This window comes from Gopherus evgoodei, chromosome 12, assembly GCF_007399415.2.
Source record: "Gopherus evgoodei ecotype Sinaloan lineage chromosome 12, rGopEvg1_v1.p, whole genome shotgun sequence".
NCBI classification, from domain to species: Eukaryota; Metazoa; Chordata; order Testudines; family Testudinidae; genus Gopherus; species Gopherus evgoodei.
The window spans coordinates 37,912,281-37,934,241 of NC_044333.1; the positions used below are offsets into that span (position 1 = coordinate 37,912,281).

The 21,961-nt window shown below is 44.7% G+C and overlaps 1 protein-coding gene across 6 annotated transcripts in view; it reads right to left on the minus strand.

Moving 5' to 3' along the window:
- The window catches only part of FBXO31 (F-box protein 31), a 46,201-nt gene that overhangs the window by 16,270 nt on the left and 7,970 nt on the right, over positions 1-21,961 (minus strand). For 2 of the 6 annotated variants that reach the window (XM_030581260.1, XM_030581258.1), the window contains exons 2-6: positions 17,449-17,520; positions 5,675-5,751; positions 3,845-4,012; positions 2,569-2,643; positions 543-652 (exon numbers count right to left, since the gene is read on the minus strand). In XM_030581260.1, the coding sequence (XP_030437120.1) occupies positions 543-652; positions 2,569-2,643; positions 3,845-4,012; positions 5,675-5,751; positions 17,449-17,520 (502 nt within the window). Of the gene's footprint in view, positions 1-542; positions 653-2,568; positions 2,644-3,844; positions 4,013-5,674; positions 5,752-13,281; positions 13,327-14,049; positions 14,137-17,448; positions 17,521-21,961 lie in introns of all 6 variants that reach the window. The other 4 variants (XM_030581261.1, XM_030581262.1, XM_030581259.1 and 1 more) reach the window with 3 other exon arrangements.

The following is a 21,961-nucleotide window of genomic DNA, read 5'->3' on the forward strand; positions in this document are numbered from 1 at the left end:
CTGCTTGGTGTTTTAATGAGTGTCTTTCAAAGCCATTCACAGAATCCTGCACTGGGGACTGCACCTTGCTGTGGTGGGAAGGCTTGTACAATTTTAAGATTACACAAAATCAAATGACCCAAAGCCATCTACTGGGCACATAGCTATTCTGAGTAACCGTATGGCCTATCACCATGTCCCCCTGCTGCATCTTACCTTTCACTACGCTTACAGGAAGGGACTGTCTTACCACGTGTTTGTACATTGCTCAGTGAAACAGGGCCCAATCCAAAATAAGGTCTTGGGGCACTATCGTAATCCTGATAATGGACCTGATGAGGACTATTACATACGTTCATTTTCTGTGCAGATAATACCACCCTCTCTACAAACACAGCAGAGATCCCTAAAACAGAAGTCTGTGGAAGGAAAAAGATCCATTCACATGTGTTGCAGCAACATTATCAGTTAACCAGGAAGACTGAACCAACAAAACAGCAGTGTTCTGGGCCAAGTTCAGATGTCCCCAACCCCAATGTTTAGAAAAGAGCTGCTCCCCTTACTCATATTGGCTGGTGTAGATGAATTTCATCAAGATGAGCTCTTGCATGTGCTCATGGAAGATATCCTCCAAAGTCCGGCCCCATTCTTCCCGCAGCCACGTCCGGAATTCCTGCAGCGCACACAGAGACACGTAAAACCAACAAGCCACTCACAGACACTTTATAATTATGATGGTGCCTTAACTGCACAGCATCACTCTTGGCCATGCAACAGAATTCATGTAGACAGTCAGAGAGGAAAAAGCTCATGTGCCCAGCTAGTTACAGAAACAAAAATACCTATTACTTTATACAGCCCTTCCCATCTCCTGCCCTCACGGCCCTTCATGAAAGGGGAGCAGGACCACTACCCCCATGTTACTGACAAAGAAACTGGGGCAGAGTGGAAGTGACTTGTCAGACTGGGAATGGGACCCAACTCCTTGTTGTCTTGGTCCTGTATCCCATCCCCTGGATCATACTACATGGCGTACTGATCATCAGAAAGGAGAAAGAGGCAAAAACACTAAAAGATGGAGGAAAATAAATTCTATTGACTTGTAGTATTTGGGCTCCTAAATCCTTCATGAGCTCTGAGAAACCTCCCCAAAGTGTCTCAACAGCAGCTCTGAGCAATCTCTGAAAAGCTACTACTCTAAGGTGAGTTACAATTTCATGACAACAGCATCCCCACTAAAGATATTAGCCTCTCAAGTGATCTTCTGAGCCTGCATTCTTTACCTTCTAAATACAGAACCTCCAGTTTCCACACTCTCACTCTTACCCAACACACTGTCTCCAAAGGACTGTGCACACATTATTCATCTGCTACGGCACTGACCAAAAACTTGCCTCTGCAATATATTAGCCCTCTACCGGGAAACCACTGGGGGAAAGGGTTGATTTTTCAGCTTCACAGATGGAACCGTTTGAAGCATGAAAACTCAGAGTGTCAGATTTGAACTAGATGGACTCCTAACTGAACTTCTCAGCAATGAGCATCTCTACATTGTGCAGCAGTTAACAGAGAAACTCTCTCATGATGCATCTGCTTTTTCCTCTTGACAGGCAGAGCTGCTGTATTTAATTATATTACTCCTGCACTGCTAACCAAGGTTTTAATCCCTCATCTCAGCAGACAGGCAGTAAAAGGAACCCCTCTTGCCATAATTACAAGAAAACGAGGCATGCAAGCATGGCTGATATTTATCATCATGCCTGTTTGTGACAGGCCCAACTTCACACAGGTCTCAGCACTCTGTGAGAGCTGTGAAGAACGCAAAGGCTGCTTGTCTTATTCCAGACTGGAAACGCAACCTAAGGGGTCAGACATGGCATAGGAAGAACAAGGACATAGTGGCTTAAATCTTGCCACATGCTAAGGAGTGGGGAGCTCAGGGTTGTTCGTCTCGTAACCTTGGTACACAGTCAGAAATGGTCCTTCACGCACTCCACTGTGTTTGGCTATTGCAGCACATATGGTGCGGCAAAGCAACCAATAGTGCTCCAGTATTACAGAGGTCTCCCAGCAAGGTGGTTGTATAGTCTGAGTACTGAGCCGGTCCAGTGAACTGGAGTCTGAAGCCAGGCCTTACCCAGTGACAGAAGAGGTTCCTTTGGATTATGCGATGCACAGCACAAAATCTGCGTGTGACGATTTTCAAGGGGCAGCCCAAGGGCCAAGTGCAGCCTGTACCTGATGGTCTCCCTGCATCAGCAGGAGGAGGATAAATTTGGTCTGCTACACGTTTTACCACCAGCAAATTCAAACCACAAGTTATTTCTATCCATTAGAAAAGCCCCAAGGACAGAAACTGCCACTGATCAGCAGCTTTGTTTTTTTCCAATACATGTAAAATTATACACAAGTGGGCACCTTAGGGGTTGTATCCCAGCTCCCATCATGACCACACAGATCACAAAGATTTGGGACCGGACAGTAACACCACACCCTGCTGTGTCTCACAAACGCAGTTAACCCCAGCGCATTTAGATGGACATTCAAGTGAAAGACTCTTTCCAGCCAGGCTGGAAGGGACGCTGTTACCTCCTGCCTTCCTCCTGACATTCGATGGTGATCTGTCTGGTTGCACTTTGTGGAGAATTCGTCCTTCTTTACGATCTGCAGTTATTGGGGAGGAGAGTCCGTGAGCTCAAGTTAGCAGCAGGCCGACGTAGCAATGTAACAAAGGCTGCCTCAAACGGAATCCTAATGCGACAAGCTGGATGGCAAGATTTACGCAGTTTGCCACCCCCTCCCCAGCTGCACTGACGTGGCAGCGGGACTCAATAGGTGACAGCTAGAGATAACGGAGGCCAAGTGCTTCAGCCTCTTAATGCAGCAGCTCCATGCTCTGAGGAAAGGGAGCGAGCAGGCGTCGTTCCAAGGGAGAAGCCCAATGTCAAGCTGCCTTCTGCAATTGAGCCTCTTGTTTCAAGGAGCAGGATCTCCCTGGAGTTTGTTCCTTAAACATCCCACCTACCCCATGGCTTATCCCAAGTACACTCCCCAAGGCCCCTACAGGGCATGACAGGTCACTGTGCACACGTGGACATGTTAGTGCATGGGACCATTTTTATACACCCCTTCCCTTGACTCCCCCAGCCTGCTTTATAACTGGTGTCCCCACGCTGGCTGATCCAGCCTCACCAATGCAGGGGCACCAACTGAACGCAAGGCCTCAATGTGCGATCAGCCTAGAGAGCAGAACTGACCAGGAGATGGCCTAAATCAGTGGCTCTCAACTTTTCCAGACTACTGTGCCCCTTTCAAGAGTCTGATTTGTCTTGTGTACCCCCAAGTTTCACCTTACTAAAAAACTCCATGCTTACAAAAGCAGTCATAAAAATGCTAAGAAGTCTCCCAGCACACTATTGCTGACCTTCTCATTTTTACCATATAATCAGAAATCAATTGGAATGTAAATATTGTAGTTACATTTCAGTGTATACTATACAGAGCAGTATAAAAAAGTCCTTGTCGGTATGAAATTTTAGTTTGTGCTGACTTTGCTAGTGTTTTTTATGTAGCTTTTTGTAAGACTAGAAGAGTTGAAGTAACCCCTGGGATACACGTACCCCTGGTTGAGAACCATTGGCCTAAGTGATCCCTTGCGGTCACTAAAGGAAAGCCGACTGAGAGATGGACAGAGAAAAGCCTTGCGCGTGACCCATCACGGTAGTAATGTCACATTCTCTACTACTGGGTACTTTTGTTTACAGGCCCAGGGAATACAAACTCTTCCCCAGTGCCTGGTGCCCAGGTTAAGCAGCCAGACTCACTTGTCTGTGGGGAGGGGAGGGAGGCACAGGCTGGAGCTTACCTGGATATGGCCATTGTGGGGCCCCTTGTGGCCATACATACACTCAACAGTCGCACTTTTCCTCTCCATTAAGTGAATCCGGAAAAGGGGCTTGAACCTCATTGGGTCATCCACATGAGGGTCATGAGGTGGCAAGTACATCCAGCCAATGATAAAGAAGCCATCTACCTGTGAAGAGGTGGGAGAAACAAATGGAGTTAATGCTCCCCCATCCCTCATTCATTGGGCAGCAGCTGTTGCCTCAGCCCCAGAACCTCTCCAGTTAGGGAGTAAGGTGGCTCTCCTTACTGAAGAGCTGTTCTCAACAATCAGATGCATTTCCAGTGCTAGATAGCTGCTTTCCAGTGCCAGGATCCCCGCCCAAATAGACAGAGTGCAGCCTCCGTGAGGGGGAAGAACCACCCTTTATAGGGCTTTGTTTCATGGGATAAGCATTCACGTCATTACTGCAAGCAGCTTGGTGCCAGATACGCACTGGGCTCTGGAGAGCGAGATTATGCTGAGGCTAATCAAGTGCTAATTGGTTTGTGATGAGCTCATGCTGCCAGTGATCCTCTTACAGGAAGGACTTCTAGTCTCCATAATCATGTCTGGCTTTTGGATGATGAATTGTGCGCTATTTCTCATTGCCAGTAAGGAAAGCAACAATCCCCTTCACTTGCTAAGATACATGAAAGAGCCAGCCTCCCTTCCCACCTCTCTTCCTGCAAACCTCATCGAATCCTCACCCCACAAAGGGAAAGTGGCTTTGAAGAGCAAGTATTCTGTAATGGAAATTTCTCCCAAAGAAACAAAGAGAGATTGGCACTGCGGTCTCTCTTCACAAGCTAACAGTAGTGAACAAATAAACAGGTGGAACTCCCTGACAGGGAATGTTGTGATGGCAAAAACCATAACTGGGTTTAAAAAAAAAAAAGAACTAGATAAGCTCATGGGCGATAGGTCCATTGAGGGCTATTAGCCAAGATGGTCAGGGATGCAACCCCATGCTTGGGGCGACCCTAAACATCAGGCTGCCAGAAAGCATGAGTAAGAGATGGAGTGGATCACGCCGTAACTGCCCTCCCCCTGTACACTCCCCATGGAGCTCTGGTATAGTCACACTGCTGCAGTCAGATGCCCTGGATATCAGGCTCTGGAACACACATTTCTACAGGACAGCCTTGGGCTCAAAGGTTAACAAATTCAATGGATTTAGTATGTTAAACCAGCCAACCCATGATCCTTGGTGCAGAGGTGCCAAACGATATCAGAGGGCATCAGGCAAGCCTCTATCCTTAGCCTCTCAGAGTAATCCCAATAATCCTAAAACTAGAGAGGCATCTGAGGAAGTGGGTATTCACCCACGAAAGCTCATGCTCCAAAACGTCTGTTAGTCTATAAGGTGCCACAGGATTCTTTGCTGCTTTTACAGATCCAGACTAACACGGCTACCCTCTGATACTTGAGAGGCAAAATGACATTCAGCAGCTCTTCTGCTTCTCTAGTCTTGGTCTCACTGTGGTCCTAACCCAAAGCTCACTGAAGTCCGTGGAAACATTCCCATTGAATTCAGTGGCTTTGGCTCAGACCCTCTGTCAGTATCATGTCTCATGTACTGCTCTTTAGGGACTAGTCACTATGCAAGTAAACATATCACATACTGTGGCAACGAGGCTATGAGGCAGCCAAGTGAAATGCGTATGGAGTGTCTTTTCCAAACTGTTCCTAATGCAACGCAGCGAATGCCAACTTACGCCAAAGGCGGAAGCATAAAAGTTTTAAAGGAACTTGTATGAAATTGTTGCCAGAAGCTGATGCAACAAACTTCTGGGACATCTCTGTACTCACCACCACGTTCAGCAGTCCCCCGTATGGCCCAATGTCTGGCTGCCACAGTCCCAAGATGTGTCGGTATCGGTGAAGCACTAGGGAATAGGAGACAAAACAAGACATTTCACAATGAACGCAGCAAGAGGGATCTGAGGGGAGAGGAGGAGGCTGCCATAAAATTGCACAGATTGTTAACTGACACCCCCTCAAACAGGGTTCTCACTGGAATTGGGAGAGAGAATCCCAGTTCTCCCAAACCCAGAGAGAGGGGCCAATTCTGAAGACTTTCAAAAAGCTGTTACGTGAAGCCTACAGCAAACGCACACTATTCTCCTGCACAGCTGCACGCCCGGCCGGGAGCAGTGGCAAGAGCTAGCTTTTCAAGGATTCACCAAGGCAGAGATTCAAGGACCCAACTAGCAAGCAACTTTCCATCAGAAAATCCTCTCATTGAGATCTGTCGATAAGCATCACATGCTCTGCTTGGAGCTTACAGGTGCAGGCTATCCACCTCCCTGACCACAAGTAAGATGTTCTTGACACCAGACATCTCTGATTTCACAGAGGCGTGAATGTGGGGGGATCTGAAACTTACAAGTAGGGGAGAGCAGGGAAAGCAAACAGCATTCGCTTTAAGAGACCATCCCCTTCTTGTCCTACCAGACAGATGCACCCCTCTGACTCCACTTAAGCACCTGATCCTCGTGGGATTCAGCCACTAAGATGGCAGCACACATGCCCCATAGTTCCTGAGCACAGCATCCAGAGGAACAGGTGTCATTACAGATTCAACACATATAGAAGGCCTTGGAGAAATCTCAATAGGTTACTGCATTTTAACATTTCCTCAAAGCTGCATCGTGTACTGGAGCATATCTTGTACTTTGGATCCTCTTCTCAGAGCTAATTAAGATTTAAAGCCTACTGAAAAAGAGAACAGAAGTAAGAAAGTTTTCCACAAACTGCAAACACAAGTAATTCTTTGAACACTGATACATGCAGACAGGAGTCATAAGGAACTGAAGGTATCCACTACATCACATGCCTGCCTTCCATGAAGAATACAGAGGCTGTTCATCTCAGATTCTAAAGATAAGCACCAGCTGACCCATAATATGAGAGTACATTTAACGGCCTGATGTGAACAAAGGACATAGGACTGGAAGGGACCTCCTGGGTTACCACGTCCAGCCCACTCCGTCAGAGGCAGCCGAGCCGTCGTAGGAGTAGAGAGGTTATTTTATCTCTGTATTTGGCACTGGAATGGCCACAGCTGGAATCCTGCATCAAGTTAAGGTGTTCACAACTGAAGGGTGTTGATAAACTGGAGAGAGTTCAGAGAAGAGCCATGAGAGTGATTAAGGAGTTAGAAAACCTGCTTGATAGTGATAAACTCAAGGAGCTCAATCTGTGTAGCTTAACAAACAGAAGATTAAGGGGTGACTTGATCTGTAAGTATCTACATGGGAAACAAATATTTTATAATGGGCTCTTCAGCATAGCTGAGAAAGATTTAACACGATCCAATGGCTGGAAGTTGAAGATGGACAAATTCAGACTGGAAATTTTTAATTTAACTAGGCCAGACTGAGATGGAGTGAATCCTGTTACTGGAAAAGTTTAATCCCAAAGTGGACATGTTAAAAAGTATTTGTATAGAACTAAACAGGAATATTTTCATTATTTAAATGCCAAAGCAAAGAGCCGTATCTGGGATCAAGGACACTGCTGAGGGCTGTTTAAATCCCAAACAGCCCCATGCTAGGGAAGAACTGGAAAGCGACGCAGGAGAAACAAGAAGTAGAAACGTTTGGCCCAATGTCACTCAGCCCATGGAGTCAAGCGCAAATAGCAAACTGCATGAAGGATACAAAGTGGACCAGATTTAAAATAGTCTAAGTGCAGTTACTATGCACATACCATTTAATACACAAGAATCCCCACTCACTGATACCTGCCTCCTCCACCCTGTTTGTGTACACAGCTGATAAATGCCAGTGGCTTTTAAGATTAGAATTGAAAACCTGACAGCTGTTGAACGCAGACAGCACTGAACTGGAGGAAGAAAAGCTCTTCCATTAGAACCATCTTCAGGGCTAATGCTACAAATAACAGTCTTGTCTTAATGCCAGACTTTTAAACACAAGAAAGTGCCTGTTCAAAAGAGGAGAGACTTGTACTGAACAGGGTTCATAAACTCAGTTCTTGGGTAATCAGCCAGCTACAGATTAGTTCAAGGAAGGCCATGTTTGCTTAGGGAAAGTGGCTGAGTCATAGCAACATCGAGATCAGAGCGTCTGACACAATCACCCTTGAACTTGGATTAAAATCTGTTCAGCCTTCCAATGGCAGGCGAATCTAACCGAGCAGTCAGAGGTTTAGATGCCCTTCTCTCACCAGTAATGTGAATGGCTTTTTAACAGCTGTTCAGAGCCAGAAAACTCCCTAATCAGCTGAATGGGAATAGACTGTTCCCAGACAGAACTTGCAACCTGAGCAGCATTGAAAACTAACTGCAGTCTCCCAATCCTCTCCCTGGAACTTTCCAACAACCCCTTTCGGAGGCAGGCAAAGTGTCTCAGGTGGACAGCAGATGGTCTGCATCTTGGGGTGGGGGGCTTTGTATTTTTTAAAAGGAAGTCTCCAGGAAAAAGGTAACCTTTGGGCTTCATTTCAGATTGTGAGCAGCGCTGCAATGCTTGAGCCTGTCAGCTCAGCAGTTGCATTGCCTGCAATCAAGATCTGGTTAGTTACAGTTCTGACTCCAAAAAGGGAGTCAGAGGGAGATTAGGGATGAGCTTGGCAGCTCTCCCCCAATTCTGGATGGAAGCACCATACCTCTCCTTTCCAATGGACTCCCCTCCTCTCTTTGTGCCTTCAAAGAGGTGGGGGAGATAGAGATGGTCCCTAAAAAGAGATCCCTTTGGGATATAGGCCCCTCTCCCCATCAAGGGGATGTGTGTAGGGATTTCCCTCTGGTTGTCCTGGCCCAGGGTCAGCTTTTCTGGCTCCAATGCATGCTGTCCCTGGTCAGGAGAGGTTACCTCCAGTAGTGTGATTGATGTGTCCAGTCTCAGCAGCTCATTCAGGTAGCCAACAACGGATAGCCAATTAGCATCAACTATGGCAATATCTGCAACAAAGGGCTTGTCTACACAGGGACACTATTGTGAAGTAAGCTGGAGTGAGAGTTTAAAGCAGGGTAGCTATTCCCTCATGTAGACAAACCCAAGGATGCATCTGCTGGAAACTGACTATGACCCATCATTCACAGGGCCACCAGACAGCCATCAGATCAGAGGCCATTTGAAAAAGGGACGGTATTCAGTCAGGGAACAGGCTGGAGGAGGCACATTCCCCCAACTCCCTTAGGAGGGAGTTTGCTCTGGCAAGCTCCAATATCAGTGTTATCCAGCTACGGTGAGATAAGAGAAATATAGAGAATGCTACTGAGTCCATCCCATGCAATTCAACCAAGCGAGATCTACGCAGCTGGGACACGCCACAGAGGACAGCACAGCGATGCTGTTACAGCCCTGGAGATATTCTTCAGAAGGGGATGGAGACCACTTCAAACGCCATGAACGTTAAGTAATAGTCTCTTATCACCAGCATCTGGCTTCTACCACCTAGTGACTTTAAAACACAAATATTAGGTACTCGAGTTTTCTGTGAAATCTGCAATCTCCAGAGCAAGGGGAGTTGGGAATGAATGAAAGGAAGCTAAATCAATGACCCGTCACAGCTGTGTCTGCAATGCTTTAAAGCAGTGGTTCTCAAAGACAGTCCGCTACTTGTTTAGGGAAAGCCCCTGGCGGGCCGGGCCGGTTTGTTTACCTACTGCATCTGCAGGTTTGGCCGATCGCGGCTCCCAGTGGCCGCAGTTCACCGCTCCAGGCCAATGGGGGCTGCGGGAAGAGGCAGCCAGCACATCCCTTGGCCCGCACCACTTCCTGCAGCCCCCACTGGCCTGGAGCGGCGAACCGCGGCCAGTGGAAGCTGGGATCAGCTGAACCTGCGGACGCGGCAGGTAAACAAACCGACCTGGCCCACTAGTGGCTTTCCCTGAACAAGAGGCAGACTGGCTTTGAGAACTACTGCTTTGAGGCTCACCTACAGAGGAAACAGGCATCAGATGTCAGTAATTTGAGAGGGTGGGGAAACAACCAAGCAGTTCACCATTAGGGAAACAGCCTGAAATGCAAGTTCAGAGCTGCTGAAAACAACAAACTTGCTATATCAGTTATTCACTAAATGAGTAAAGCAATTCTGATTCCTGCTGTGCAGCGTGGCAATCCCGTTTTATTTCATTCCAAGTGGAGAACTGGGCTGGTGGGTGCATCAGAGGGTCCAACTCGGACATGATGGCCACAGGTTCCTGTTATGAAACAGTTACTGCTTTGCCAGGCTAATTCACTCATCCTAGCTCACAGTGAAGTCACCAGCTCCAGGGCTGCTTCAAACCCTCGTAGGCTGAAATCCAATGGCTGCCTTTAAAGCTTTAGTGCAGGTGAGTCCATAGCATCCACACCACGTTAGCACATGCCATGAAACCAAAACTCCCAAGCGCCAGTGAGTTAGTAACTCCATCCTGCATTACCCTCCTCTACAAAATAACTATGCTATCATCCCACTGATAGCAGAGGTGGCTTTATACATACCCCCAAGGACAAAGCAAAACTGGTTTTTCTCACTCGATTTCATTCATTAGATTGGAGGTCGGCAACCTTTCAGAAGTGGTGTGCTGAGTTTTCATTTATTCACTCTAATTTAAGGTTTCATGTGCCAGTAATACATTTTAACGTTTTTAGAAGGTCTCTTTCTATAAGCCTATAATGTAACAGGGGTAGACAAACTATGGCACGGGTGCCGAAGGCAGCACGCAAGCTGATTTTCAGTGGCACTCTCACTGCCTAGGTCCTGGCCACCGGTTCAGGGGCCCCTGCATTTTAGTTTACTTTTAAATGAAGCTTCTTAAACATTTCAAAAACCTTATTTACTTTACATACAACAATAGTTTAGTTATATATTACAGACTTACAGAAAGAGACCTTCTAAAAACATTAAAATGTATTACCGGCACATGAAACCTTAAATTAGAGTGAATAAATGAAGACTTGGCAGAGCACTTCTGAAAGGTTGCCAACCCCTGAACTAAACTATTGTTGAATGTAAAGTAAATAAGGTTTCTGAAATGTTTCAGAAGTTTCATTTAAAATTAAACTAAAATGCAGAGCCCCACGGACTGGTGGCCAGGACCAGGGCAGTGTGAGTGTCACTGAAAATCAGCTCGCGTGCTGCCTTCAGCACGTGTGCCATAGGTTGCCTACCCCTGCATTAGATCAAAGTCCCACCATGTTCCAGACCCAGAGCATTAGACCCTCGGGCCTTGCTATTCTTTCCTTGATACATTAACAATGGTGAGAGTTATGTACACTCACGGAGAAAGGACTGTTTGTTGGGCGTAGCTGCTCCATGGGAGATGTACATCATAGGCTCTGAAATACTACAGAGACCTGCTTTCTTTGGAGCTGTTTGCAGCACAGGGCACGGAAAGGTATTCTGGCATACTGGGAAATGTGCTAACAGAGCAGATGATGGTACAGGGACTCTCAAATTTTGCAACAATAAAGGTTGAATTTGTAGTTTTCCAATAGCACAAGGATGGCACTTGATTTGGATAAAGTGACATAAATCAGATCATTCAGATCAAGTCTGAGTATAGCAAGCAGGAGCCTACAAACTCCATACATCTATTCAGGTTCTTATACTGCATCCCTCACCATGGTATCGGAACACTCTCTCCATTAAAAGCAAAGACGGCCATAGACTAACTAGGCTTAGCAAAATCCCAGAGGGTAGGATTAGTTTTCTTTTTTTGTTTGTCTTTTTTACAATTTTGACTGTTAATATTTTTAAATCTTCTTCTGATTTGTATTTGTTTAAAATTTCACAACCGTGCAAAGTTTTGGGTTTTAAGCATTTTTCACCGAGTTAATTTCCTGTGACAGTGAAAATTTATGGGGAGGGGTTGGACAATCTTTATTTTGTAACAACAGATGACAACAGATGTTGAAGGCAACAAAGAGTCCTGTGGCACCTTACAGACTAACAGTTGTATTGAAGCATAAGTTTTCATGGGTCTGATGAAGTGGGTGTTCACCCAGGAAAGTTTATGCTCCAATATGTCTGTTAGTCTATAAAGTGCCACAGGACTTTGTTGCTTTTTTACAGATCCAGACTAACATGGCTACCCCTCTGAATAGATGCTGAGATTCAAAAAGCTACACTGCAAGTTAACACACAAAATGTCAATATCACACATCAAAATAGACAGAGTAAATATCCTTCAATCGAACTCTAAGAAATTCTCAAGCAGCCTTTTTTTTTTTTTTTTTGGCCTATCTGTAAATTTCTATCAGCATCATTGGAAATATTTTTTCATTGGCTTGCATGCGTATGGTAGATCATTTACTGATAAAACACTAACCTTTTCAAGCCTAATTACAGCACAGAATTTGGGGTTATGTTTGGTCTGCAGGCTGCACTAGAAGACACCAAAGTAAAGGTGATCCCTAACGTACTGTCTATGAGCCAACCACAGCTGATTACTCCACAATCACTCAGTATATTCAGGTTTCAGAGTGGTAGCTGTGTTAGTCTGTATCAGCAAAAACAACGAGGAGTCCTTGTGGCACCTTAGAGACCAACATATTTATCTGGGCATAAGCTTTCGTGGGCTAAAACCCACTTCATCAGATGCATGGAGCGGAAAATACAGTAGGAACATATATATACACAGTACTTGAAAAGATGGGAGTTGCCTTACCAAGTGGGGGGTCAGTTCTAACAAGACAATTCAACTAAACGGGAAGTTGGCTATTATCAACAGGAGGAAAAATCAATTTTATAGTGGCAATCAAGGTGGCCCCTTTCAAACAGATGACAAGAAAGTGAGAGTATCAGCTGGGGGAAATTAGTATTTAGTTTCTGTAGTGAACCATCCATTTTAGCCCACAGAAGCTTATGCCCAAATAAATGTGTTAGTCTCCAAGGTGTCACAAGAACTCCTCGTTATTTTTTCAATATTTTCACTAAGCTACATGCATCCAAGGAAACTCGAGTCTAAAGGTCCCATGAGCAGCGGAAGCATGGGGCTTTCTAGCATAATTTTGATTCCTACACAGGTTAAGATTTTCAGGGTGTACATAAGCAGAGACCCCCAGTGCATATTCAGACACCAGCAGAGTTCACATTCTATCAAGGTTACATTTCAGGATCTCTCCCTACAGAAGGAGGGTAGGTCTAGCAGTGGCTATTAGCCAAGATGGTCTAGGATGCAAACCCATGCTCTGAGTCCCTAAACCTCAGACTGCCAGAAGCTGGGGCTGGATGACAGAGGATGGATCCCTCAGTAATTGCCCTGTTCCATTCATTCCCTCTGAAGCATTTGGCACTGGGCACTGTCCAAAGACTGGGCTAGACAGTGGCACTGCATGACCCAGTATAGCCGTTCTTATGAAACTTCCCTTTGTTCTGATTAAAAAGAATCCTGAAGTCCAGAGTGCTTTTTATTTTATTGAGGGGAGGGAGCAAGAAGGAATTCCCCTCTGTAAATGACATGCCTTCAGCAATGATTCCTGGGCTGTTGGAGTCCAGTGATCTCCCCCCTAGATATGAGAGAGAGAGAAAGAGAGAGAGAGACTACAGTTCAGAGAAATCTATGGGAAACTTTCAGAACTGACAACATTTAGACTCACCCAGAGGGACAAAAAGGGGACATCTCTGTCCACATCCAAGAAAAAGCTAACTAATTAACACCCATATTCCTTGTTTTGTCTATCTAGAGAAGTGGTTTTCAGCTTCCAGACTAGTCAGCACACAGCTGTGGCCCATGTGACATCCTCAGGGCCATACAGGTAGTATTGGATGTGGCCCTCAATGGTAAATAGGTTGAGAACCACGGATCTAGAGCCTATTAGTGTCATTTCTGGGGCTGGGTGGAGTTCGTCCAAGAGCAATGCAAGCAGCCCTCCTCCTTCCCCTTATGGCAAGCTGGAATGTGTTATCTCCACAGTACACTCAAGCCCACTGCCCTGGAAAGCATCTGCTACCTGTGCCTAGTTACTTTCCACCAGTGCCAACCCTGGATAGGATGCTGTCTAACACCAAGCACTTCACCAGAGGGGTGAGTACTATTATCCCTATGTTACAACTACCTAAAGTGTCACCTTAGAGGGTCAGAAAAAAGTGCATGAGAACCAAGTCACGGGAAAGCCTGGGTGACAGCTCTTATTCTGCCCCCGAGGTAGCTGCTTGCAGTAACTTCACACGCCATGCAGCGCCACATGTGTGATCAGTGCAGAAAGCGTTTGCTAATGGGAGGTACGTACGGCAGGTGTAAACATCTCTGTACTCCATGTGTTCGTAGTCGGGAAGGATTTTCATAAAACGCCCTGACTTCACTCGTGGATTTATACCTGGACAGACACAGCAAGGTAAGTACCAGAGAAGTTGATTCCCCTCTGACCATCACATAACATTAATCTGAACCAAACAGGAAGGTCAAGTGCCTTGTTGACTTAAGGCGCACTTCTTCAGCCCCTAGCCCAGATCAGCCACTCAGAAGAATTCGGCACATTTTATGATTCCCTCCTAAGTTATTGATGTCACCAAACAAATTCGAGTGCAGGCTGAGCTTATCTCAGTATACGCAGGAGAAGAACCACCAAAGGCTTTTTGCTCTTTTCACTCTTCAATCCAGCTAATTGTTTTCAAAATACCATCAAGCATATGCCCTCTAAGATCTTGGGTTTGGCTTTATTCCCCCTTGTCTTAGTGTAGCATGTAGAATAGAACAAACTTTCATCGTTTGCACCTTCAAGCCTGAATTCTGCCAAGAGTTCTGCATGACACTAGAGATGGAGGACACACCACCAGGCAATCCTTTCAGGAAAGCTGAGCAGGGAAGTACCAGTAGGTTTGTAAACAGAGATGTTTGTTGAATCTAAACTGACCGCAAGCCAAGGATTTCATATCCCTGCAAAACAGGGTAAGGTTCAGGAAAGGAAGAATGAGCTGACAAGTGTTTTGACTCTGCAGAAGTCTAGAGATATGCACAGGTCAGGATTCAGATGTGTGGTAAGAGATTCTTTATTTGCAAATGGAATAGAGCATATGGCATGCTTTCTACAGGTAAAACACTATGTTCTATGGGGCTAAATGCTCACCAAGGACCTATTGCAGTTGAAAGAGACTAAAGATGTCAATTATATTAAGAGGTACTTTGAAGTGTAAAGAATCAGTGGGAAAAGTTGCAAAAACAGGACCATATCAGGTACATAATTAATAGATAATTTGTAACTATACCACCATTCTACAATGAAAGTCATACTGCACAGCAAAAAAGGGTCTGAAGTGACTGAGGTTTCCTTAGACATTTTCAAAGCATTGCATACACTCGAGTTCCCTGCATGGTCTCCCAGGGAAGTAAGTGGTACCATTCCCATTTTACAGAGAGGGAAACTAAGGCATGGGAAGGTGAAGTTACTTGGGTCAAGGCCACACAGCAATGGTCTCAGAGCTGGGATCAGAATTCAGGATTCCTGGCTCCCAACACGAGGTTCAATACACCAGGCCACCACTGCCTCTGACAGTAAAGTAAAGCACAAAGTCCATTTGAAAGGAGCCAGACATCCTGGGGCCAGCAAAGCACACTCAGGACACTCACTCTGGTGACCTACAAAGACAAATGCTCTCATTTTTAACAAGCTGAGTTCTGCTTCTTGTAAAGGGCCATGGAACCGCAGACCAGCTACTGGAGCCAATGGTTTGTCATTGCTGATTTCTTAAAGATCCTGGGTTGTTCCATCCCCTGCTAGATCAATTCAGCATCAGCCTTTGGGACCATGAAACACCTGGGTCTCTTGATTTTGGTGGCAAGGACAGATCAATTCACTACTGCGGGGCTTGTGTCATCCAGGCTGCCGCTGGGGTTGTTGAAAAGCTCTCTCAGCTGGTACCTGCGGCTGAATCAGCTCCTGCGATAAACAGCCAATGTAGCCTCTGACCCCTTAGCATGAGAGGCAGCTTGATCTGGATAAGCAAGGGACTCCTATATTCAAATGCAAGTTCAGGGTCAAGTCCCTAATTTGCCTGTTCTCCCCCACCCCCTGTAAAATGGGGATGAAACTCATTACCTCCCAGGGGGCTTGTGCTGACCAAGGAGTTTGTGTTTGTAAAGCACTCACGTGCAAGTGGCAACATTCATCATAACACATGGGCTGTGGCTGCTTATTTGGAAATGTGTCCTGGAAATGAGTTGTGATGCTATATGGAATCTGGGGGACACTTAAGGATATTATGAATATCAATATTGTAAAAGATTAATGCATTAGGTCATGTAAGGTATCTGCAAAAATGTTATAATTGGTCAGATATGATCATTTCATTTATGTGTTTGTATTATGAGTTATTAGATAACTAAGTCTGTCTGTATTTCAGATTTGTGCTACACTTTGGGTGACACCCCCCCCGTCATTTTGGCATCAGCACTGCCTAGCCTGCTTGATGGCCCATTAAGGACCATCAGCCACACCACTGACCCATTGAGAGAAGGCAGACACACCGTATGACTCAGCAAGGCACACAGGGACATGCCTACGGACAGAACTCTAAGGGTATGGCTACATTTGGAATTTCAAAGCGTTGCCGCGAAGTGTGAGTGTAGTCAGAGCGGCAGCGCTGGGAGAGAGCTCTCCCAGCGCTGCATGTAAACCACATCCCTTACGGGTGTAGCGTGCAGCGCTGGGAGCCACGCTCCCAGCGCTGCTGCCCTGATTACACTGACACTTTACAGCGCTGTATCTTGCAGCGCTCAGGGGGGTGTTTTTTCACACCCTAGTTGCAGCGCTGTAAAGTGTGAGTGTAGCCAAGCCCTAAGGGTTTTAAGACATGTGCTGGGCAGCTTGTGTTCGAAACAAAGAAAGCACAGGCCACATAGCAAACAACTATAAAGGGCAGCTGCATCTTCTCCATGTCTTCAATTGTGTTTCTTACCTCTGGAGGAACTTTGCTACAAACTGAAGCTCCGACCAAAGGACTGAATGACCCATCCAAGCTGTGGATGTGTTCCAGAGGGACTTGCAAGCCAGCAAAGTCACCAATACTGGTAGGAACCTGATATATGGACTTTGAAGTCTTTGGACGTATGTGACTGTTTCGCCATTTAACCTCTCTCTTTTTTCTTTATAATAAACCTTTAGTTTTAGGCACTAAAGGACTGGCTGGCAGAGTGGTATTTTGGGTAAGATCCAAACCTATACTGACCTGGTAACGTGGCTGACCCTTTGGGGTCAGAAAAACATTCTGTATATGTGAGCAGAGTTATTTTAAATAAACTTCTCCCTGAACCGGACCTAGCTGGTGATTGGGAGCCAAACAGTTGAAGGTATTTTTTAAATCCTACTGACAGATTAAGAACTGTCCTCAGATTTGGGTGAGCGGTTACCAGTTGCTAGCCACAAACTAATAGCTATTTCCAGAAACCCTCAGACTCTGTGGTTTCTTCCAATCAAAGGGTATTGAGAGGCAGCAGCGATTCTTGATATCTGTCTGGCATTAGAATGCTATGGTAGTCAAACTCGTTATAGCTTTAGAGATGAAATCTCTGCCATGAAATACAGAGTCTGTGTTTCAAATGCCCAGGATAAAGATTCAGTGCAAATTCACTTTTAAAAATGGAACTAAACAAGAACAGGAGCATACAGACCTGCACTAACTTCATCACTTACGTTTGGCATAGACATCTCGACAGGACACTCCAGTGATCTCCAGTTTCCGTAAGTTCTCACAGACACCATACTCTGTAGTGACAGACAGAAAGGGCTTAAGAGGTAATAAAACGAGTGATTGTGTGAAAAGGTTTTTGCTTGTCCACAGAGCTCCAGGATACCTACAACTGCAGCAAGAATTTAGGCAGCTTTAAATTCAATCTAATGTATTTTATTTAAAGAACAATCTTGCAAATTGCTGTATTTGTTAGCAAATATTCTTGTTGCTGTTCTCCAGAAGCACTAGAGGAAAGTTGGATGGTATTTCTTTCCAGACTAGATTCTCAGATTCCCTAGTACATTTTTCACGTGATGGCTGCTTGCAATATATTATGACAACTCCTTGCTGATAAATTACAGACACTTGCATATAGAATAGGGGGTGACATGAAGTGGGGAAAATGACCCATCCAAACTCAGAATCTTTGTTAGTAGAGCTAACTATCATTGCAACTAGGAGTTATTTACTCCCACTAATTTGTCCAACAAGCAAAAGTGTTTATTAAGACTTGCGGAAAATGGCCACATTTCAGAGTCCTGAAAGATCTACAGCTAAGATTATTTTAAAAGAATAAGTATGTTCATAGCCCCAAACTGTTAAGAGAATGTAACGTCTGCATGTACAAATACACTTGCAAACAAATCAGACTGAAATTGGCCCATTCTTTGCAGATGCCTTTGACTGTTTTGTTTTCAATACATTCTGTTAGTGATGCAGGGATCATAAAAGTCTTTTCAAAATTTTAAGAGTAACTTCAAAGCCGGAAATGAGAGACTTCAGTGCAGGTTCTGAAGGCATTAAACCTGAATTCCTAAGAATATAGCAGACAACTACTAACAAACAATTCAATGGAAGAAATCCTGTAACACCAAGGGAAAAGGGAAAAACATATCAAACAGCAACAAAAATAGAGTTTAGTGCCAAAAGCAAATCAGTTGCAGAGACCCTTATAGTCCTCAGCAGGGAAAATCCACACTCTGAAAATCTCAAATGCACCTGCTAAAAATCAGACACAGATTCCTTTAGCAGAAGATTAAACCACCTGATAGCTCCCTGCACCTGCTAGATATCTGATACCAAGCATGTCCCTAAAGAACCCCAGGGAAGCCATCTGATCTGAAACCCACCCTCACACAAGGAACCGTGTCGATCAAGCTTCCTTGAATTTATGATTAACTATTGCTGCCTGTTACCGGTATCTATTCCTAATAACTTGCTCTGTACTCTGATTTCAATTATAGGCCAAATGAGAGAAAGCAGACATCTGCCTGGCTCAACTCAATTATGTTCTTACTATACATATGCTCTATGTACATACATGTTTTACTCGGGTATGCAATGTAGCTTGACGGAGCACACACAAGACCACATGTGTTTTGTAAGGTTGACATACAGCAGGAATGAATGTGAACAGTCTCTTGCTATGAGAAGTGAGTTGAATAAAGACAGAAAGGTAACAAGTGGGAAAACACAGCTTCCCCTCCCTAAAAACTTCTATTGATGTGAGGGGAAGCTTGGCACAGACATGAGCAAGAGCAGGATGAAGCCCTAGTTGTTTAGGATATGAGATGAGAGGGAGTACAATTAGCTAGTGAGCAGACAGCAAAGCCTCCATGAATACTCTTCCAGCCTAGCACAAAACAAGCTATTTACTGCTGGGCTTAGAGCCAACCGAGTGTATGCAGCAATTCCGCAGATTTGTGAAATCAAAGCTGGAAATTTGGACCCACCCCACAAATGATCCAACATCCCTCCCACCAGCCTATCAGACATTATACCGCTTTCAATGCTAGCCTGTGTCTTGTTTGATAAAAATAATATCAGGGACATGTTAAAAGCAATAGGCTTTTGCAGCTGACCTGCGATTCAGGAAATTATAGGTCTTCAGGATAGGCGAGAAGCAATGTTGTCACAGCCTGCAGTTTGGAGAACAGCTGGTTCTTATGCTAAAGAACTTCACCAGCCTACAAAGCCAACAAGGGGCCTGCTAACGTCAGGCTGCACACTTACTGCAGCAAGCAATGCAGCTGGATTAAACTGGATACTGCAATCTGAAGTCAGAGACTGCATTGGAAAAAAAACACGAAAGGATGTCACAGGTCCAGCTGAGCGCCTCTTTTGGCCACTTACCAGACTGCTACGTGGGGATGCCACCTCCGAACCCTGCAGGTGTTTTAAGCCCCTACAGTCTGAACAGAGTCCAGGTACTGCCACTGTCTTAAGGTCTCTAGGTGCACTCTTAAGGTGCATATCTTCTCTTTGGCACCCTCCCCCCAACAACCGTAATCACATGGCCCCCTGTCCAGCCCTGAGAACCAGTGCTGATCCCTCAGACCATCTCTGTAGCTTAAACTCACCCTTTCCGTGAGCTCCAGTAATAACTTCATAGAATCTATCAGAATGCCTAAGTTCTACATAGGTTCCCCAAATCATCAAGACAATTCTGCCCAAATGTCATTTTTCTGTTTTGTTCTTTATTAGTCAGGATATTTGTGGGATAACATTCCCTCTTCCTCCAGGTCACCTGCTCCTGATGCCCCAAAATTCTCAAATGCTCGTCATTATAGTATCTAAGAGGTGCCAATCCAGTCTGAATTCGTGGAAACACAGATTGTCATACAAAGAAATCATGATGTAAATTGGAAAAAATCATCCAATGGAACAAAGATCCAACGAGTGGCCTTGTCAACTAGTAGGAGACAGAGAGACTACCTAAAAGCAGAACTATCACTAGGTCTGGTGTATTTTACAAGTTTCACAGTTTGGGTTTATTGGATCTTTCCCAAAAGAGTCAGCATATTCTCAAACATTAGCAAATTCCTAAAAACAATTCTAGTGCGATTTTCATTGCCATCTGACATTAGCCATGCAAGTCCTGCAATAATCTCGTCTGGTTTGCTAGCAAGAATGTAATTTTAGCTGGTGAAATTCCTACAAGTCATAATCCTCGTCTACTCAGTGATCTAAACTACAACCAAAAGCCCATACTGGCTTTGCTTAACTGTGGATGGAGAGAACACTTCAGTTTTTTCTTGAAGGGCTGTCATGGTGGTGAAAGATACAAAATTACAGATGGTGAAGACTGAACTCCCCTACCACTCCCACATCCAAAAGGCAAGAAAGCTTACCAGTGCACGGACAGCACTATTCATTCTTGATGCTGGGAAGGATATAGGGGAGGTTAAGAGCTATGTAATGCAGCAATTCAACTACAGGGAAAAAAATATATTGTTTTGCTTTCCCTGACAATCAAATGAGAGGTTTCCAGTAAATCCTGCTTCACTGCAATTAAGGCTCTTTTAAGGGAAATTCTCAATGTGCCAGTTCACCAAGGAATTTAAATATTGAAAATGTTCTAACTCGTTAATATGGATGAAAATTCACAACCACAGTGAGTGGCTGCTCATAATCCTACTTCAAAAGGAAAGATAGAACTTGGTTATGAAATTCTCATTCTACTAGCTAAGAAGGTTGTTCTCTTAGGTTAACAGGCAGGACTCGGAACATTTACTTAACACGTGATAAATATACCAGCGTTGCCATGCTCTGTGGAATTTAAAGTATTAAACAGTACACTGTTTATTATGGCCTGCACTTAGGCCTAAGATTGTCAGCTTCCTAGTTTGCACATTTGTAAGTGCAGTGTACTATATCTTTTGCTTTTATATAATGCTCTATTCCCTTCCTGGTTTCACTCTACCTTCTCTTCTCTAATAATCATGGCATATTTTATTCTGCAATTTTCTGTTTGCACTTCTCCTCCCCCACAATTATATTCCTTTCTGCACCTTATGTTCTCTACCCTCCCTAGAACAACTAATTTTTTCCTACAGTAAAGAATTGGAATTGCAGCAGGTATTGCCACTACCCTCCTGAAAAGTCATGAAGACTCTGAAAGCGCTTTTCAAGCAAATCTTTAGTAGACAGCAAGGGAACAGACACTGGAGCAGGTAAGGTAATGTCTTTACACAAAAAAACATATTTGTGAACCTAAAGAACCAAGGACACCAAAGTTCATTCTCCACTTTTATGCCACGCTAAGGCTAACTGTTACTGGCAACTAAGTCTTTTAATTCTATGCCTACATAAGCACAACATTAGCAGCCCAACATTTGCACTGGGAATGGGGAGACCTGGCTTCTATTCACAGCTCTAGATCACTCCCCCACTCTTCCCTTCCATGTGACTCAGCGTCCACATCTGTAGAACAGATGCCCACCATTGTAAAGTGTTCTGAGATCTACAAGAGACTAATCTACAGGTGTTAAATGTAACACAAAGCCTGCCCCATGATGACTATTTAACAACTTATATTTTCTCCCCAACCCCATTTAAACAAAAACAAAACATTAAGGTATTTTAAATTTGTGAATTCTAGATCTGGTTACTACGAACCATCAGTGAAATTTCCTAGACAGGTGCCCTGATGTGGTGTGTTATTTCAGTATAAAACTGGTGACCACTTAAACTACA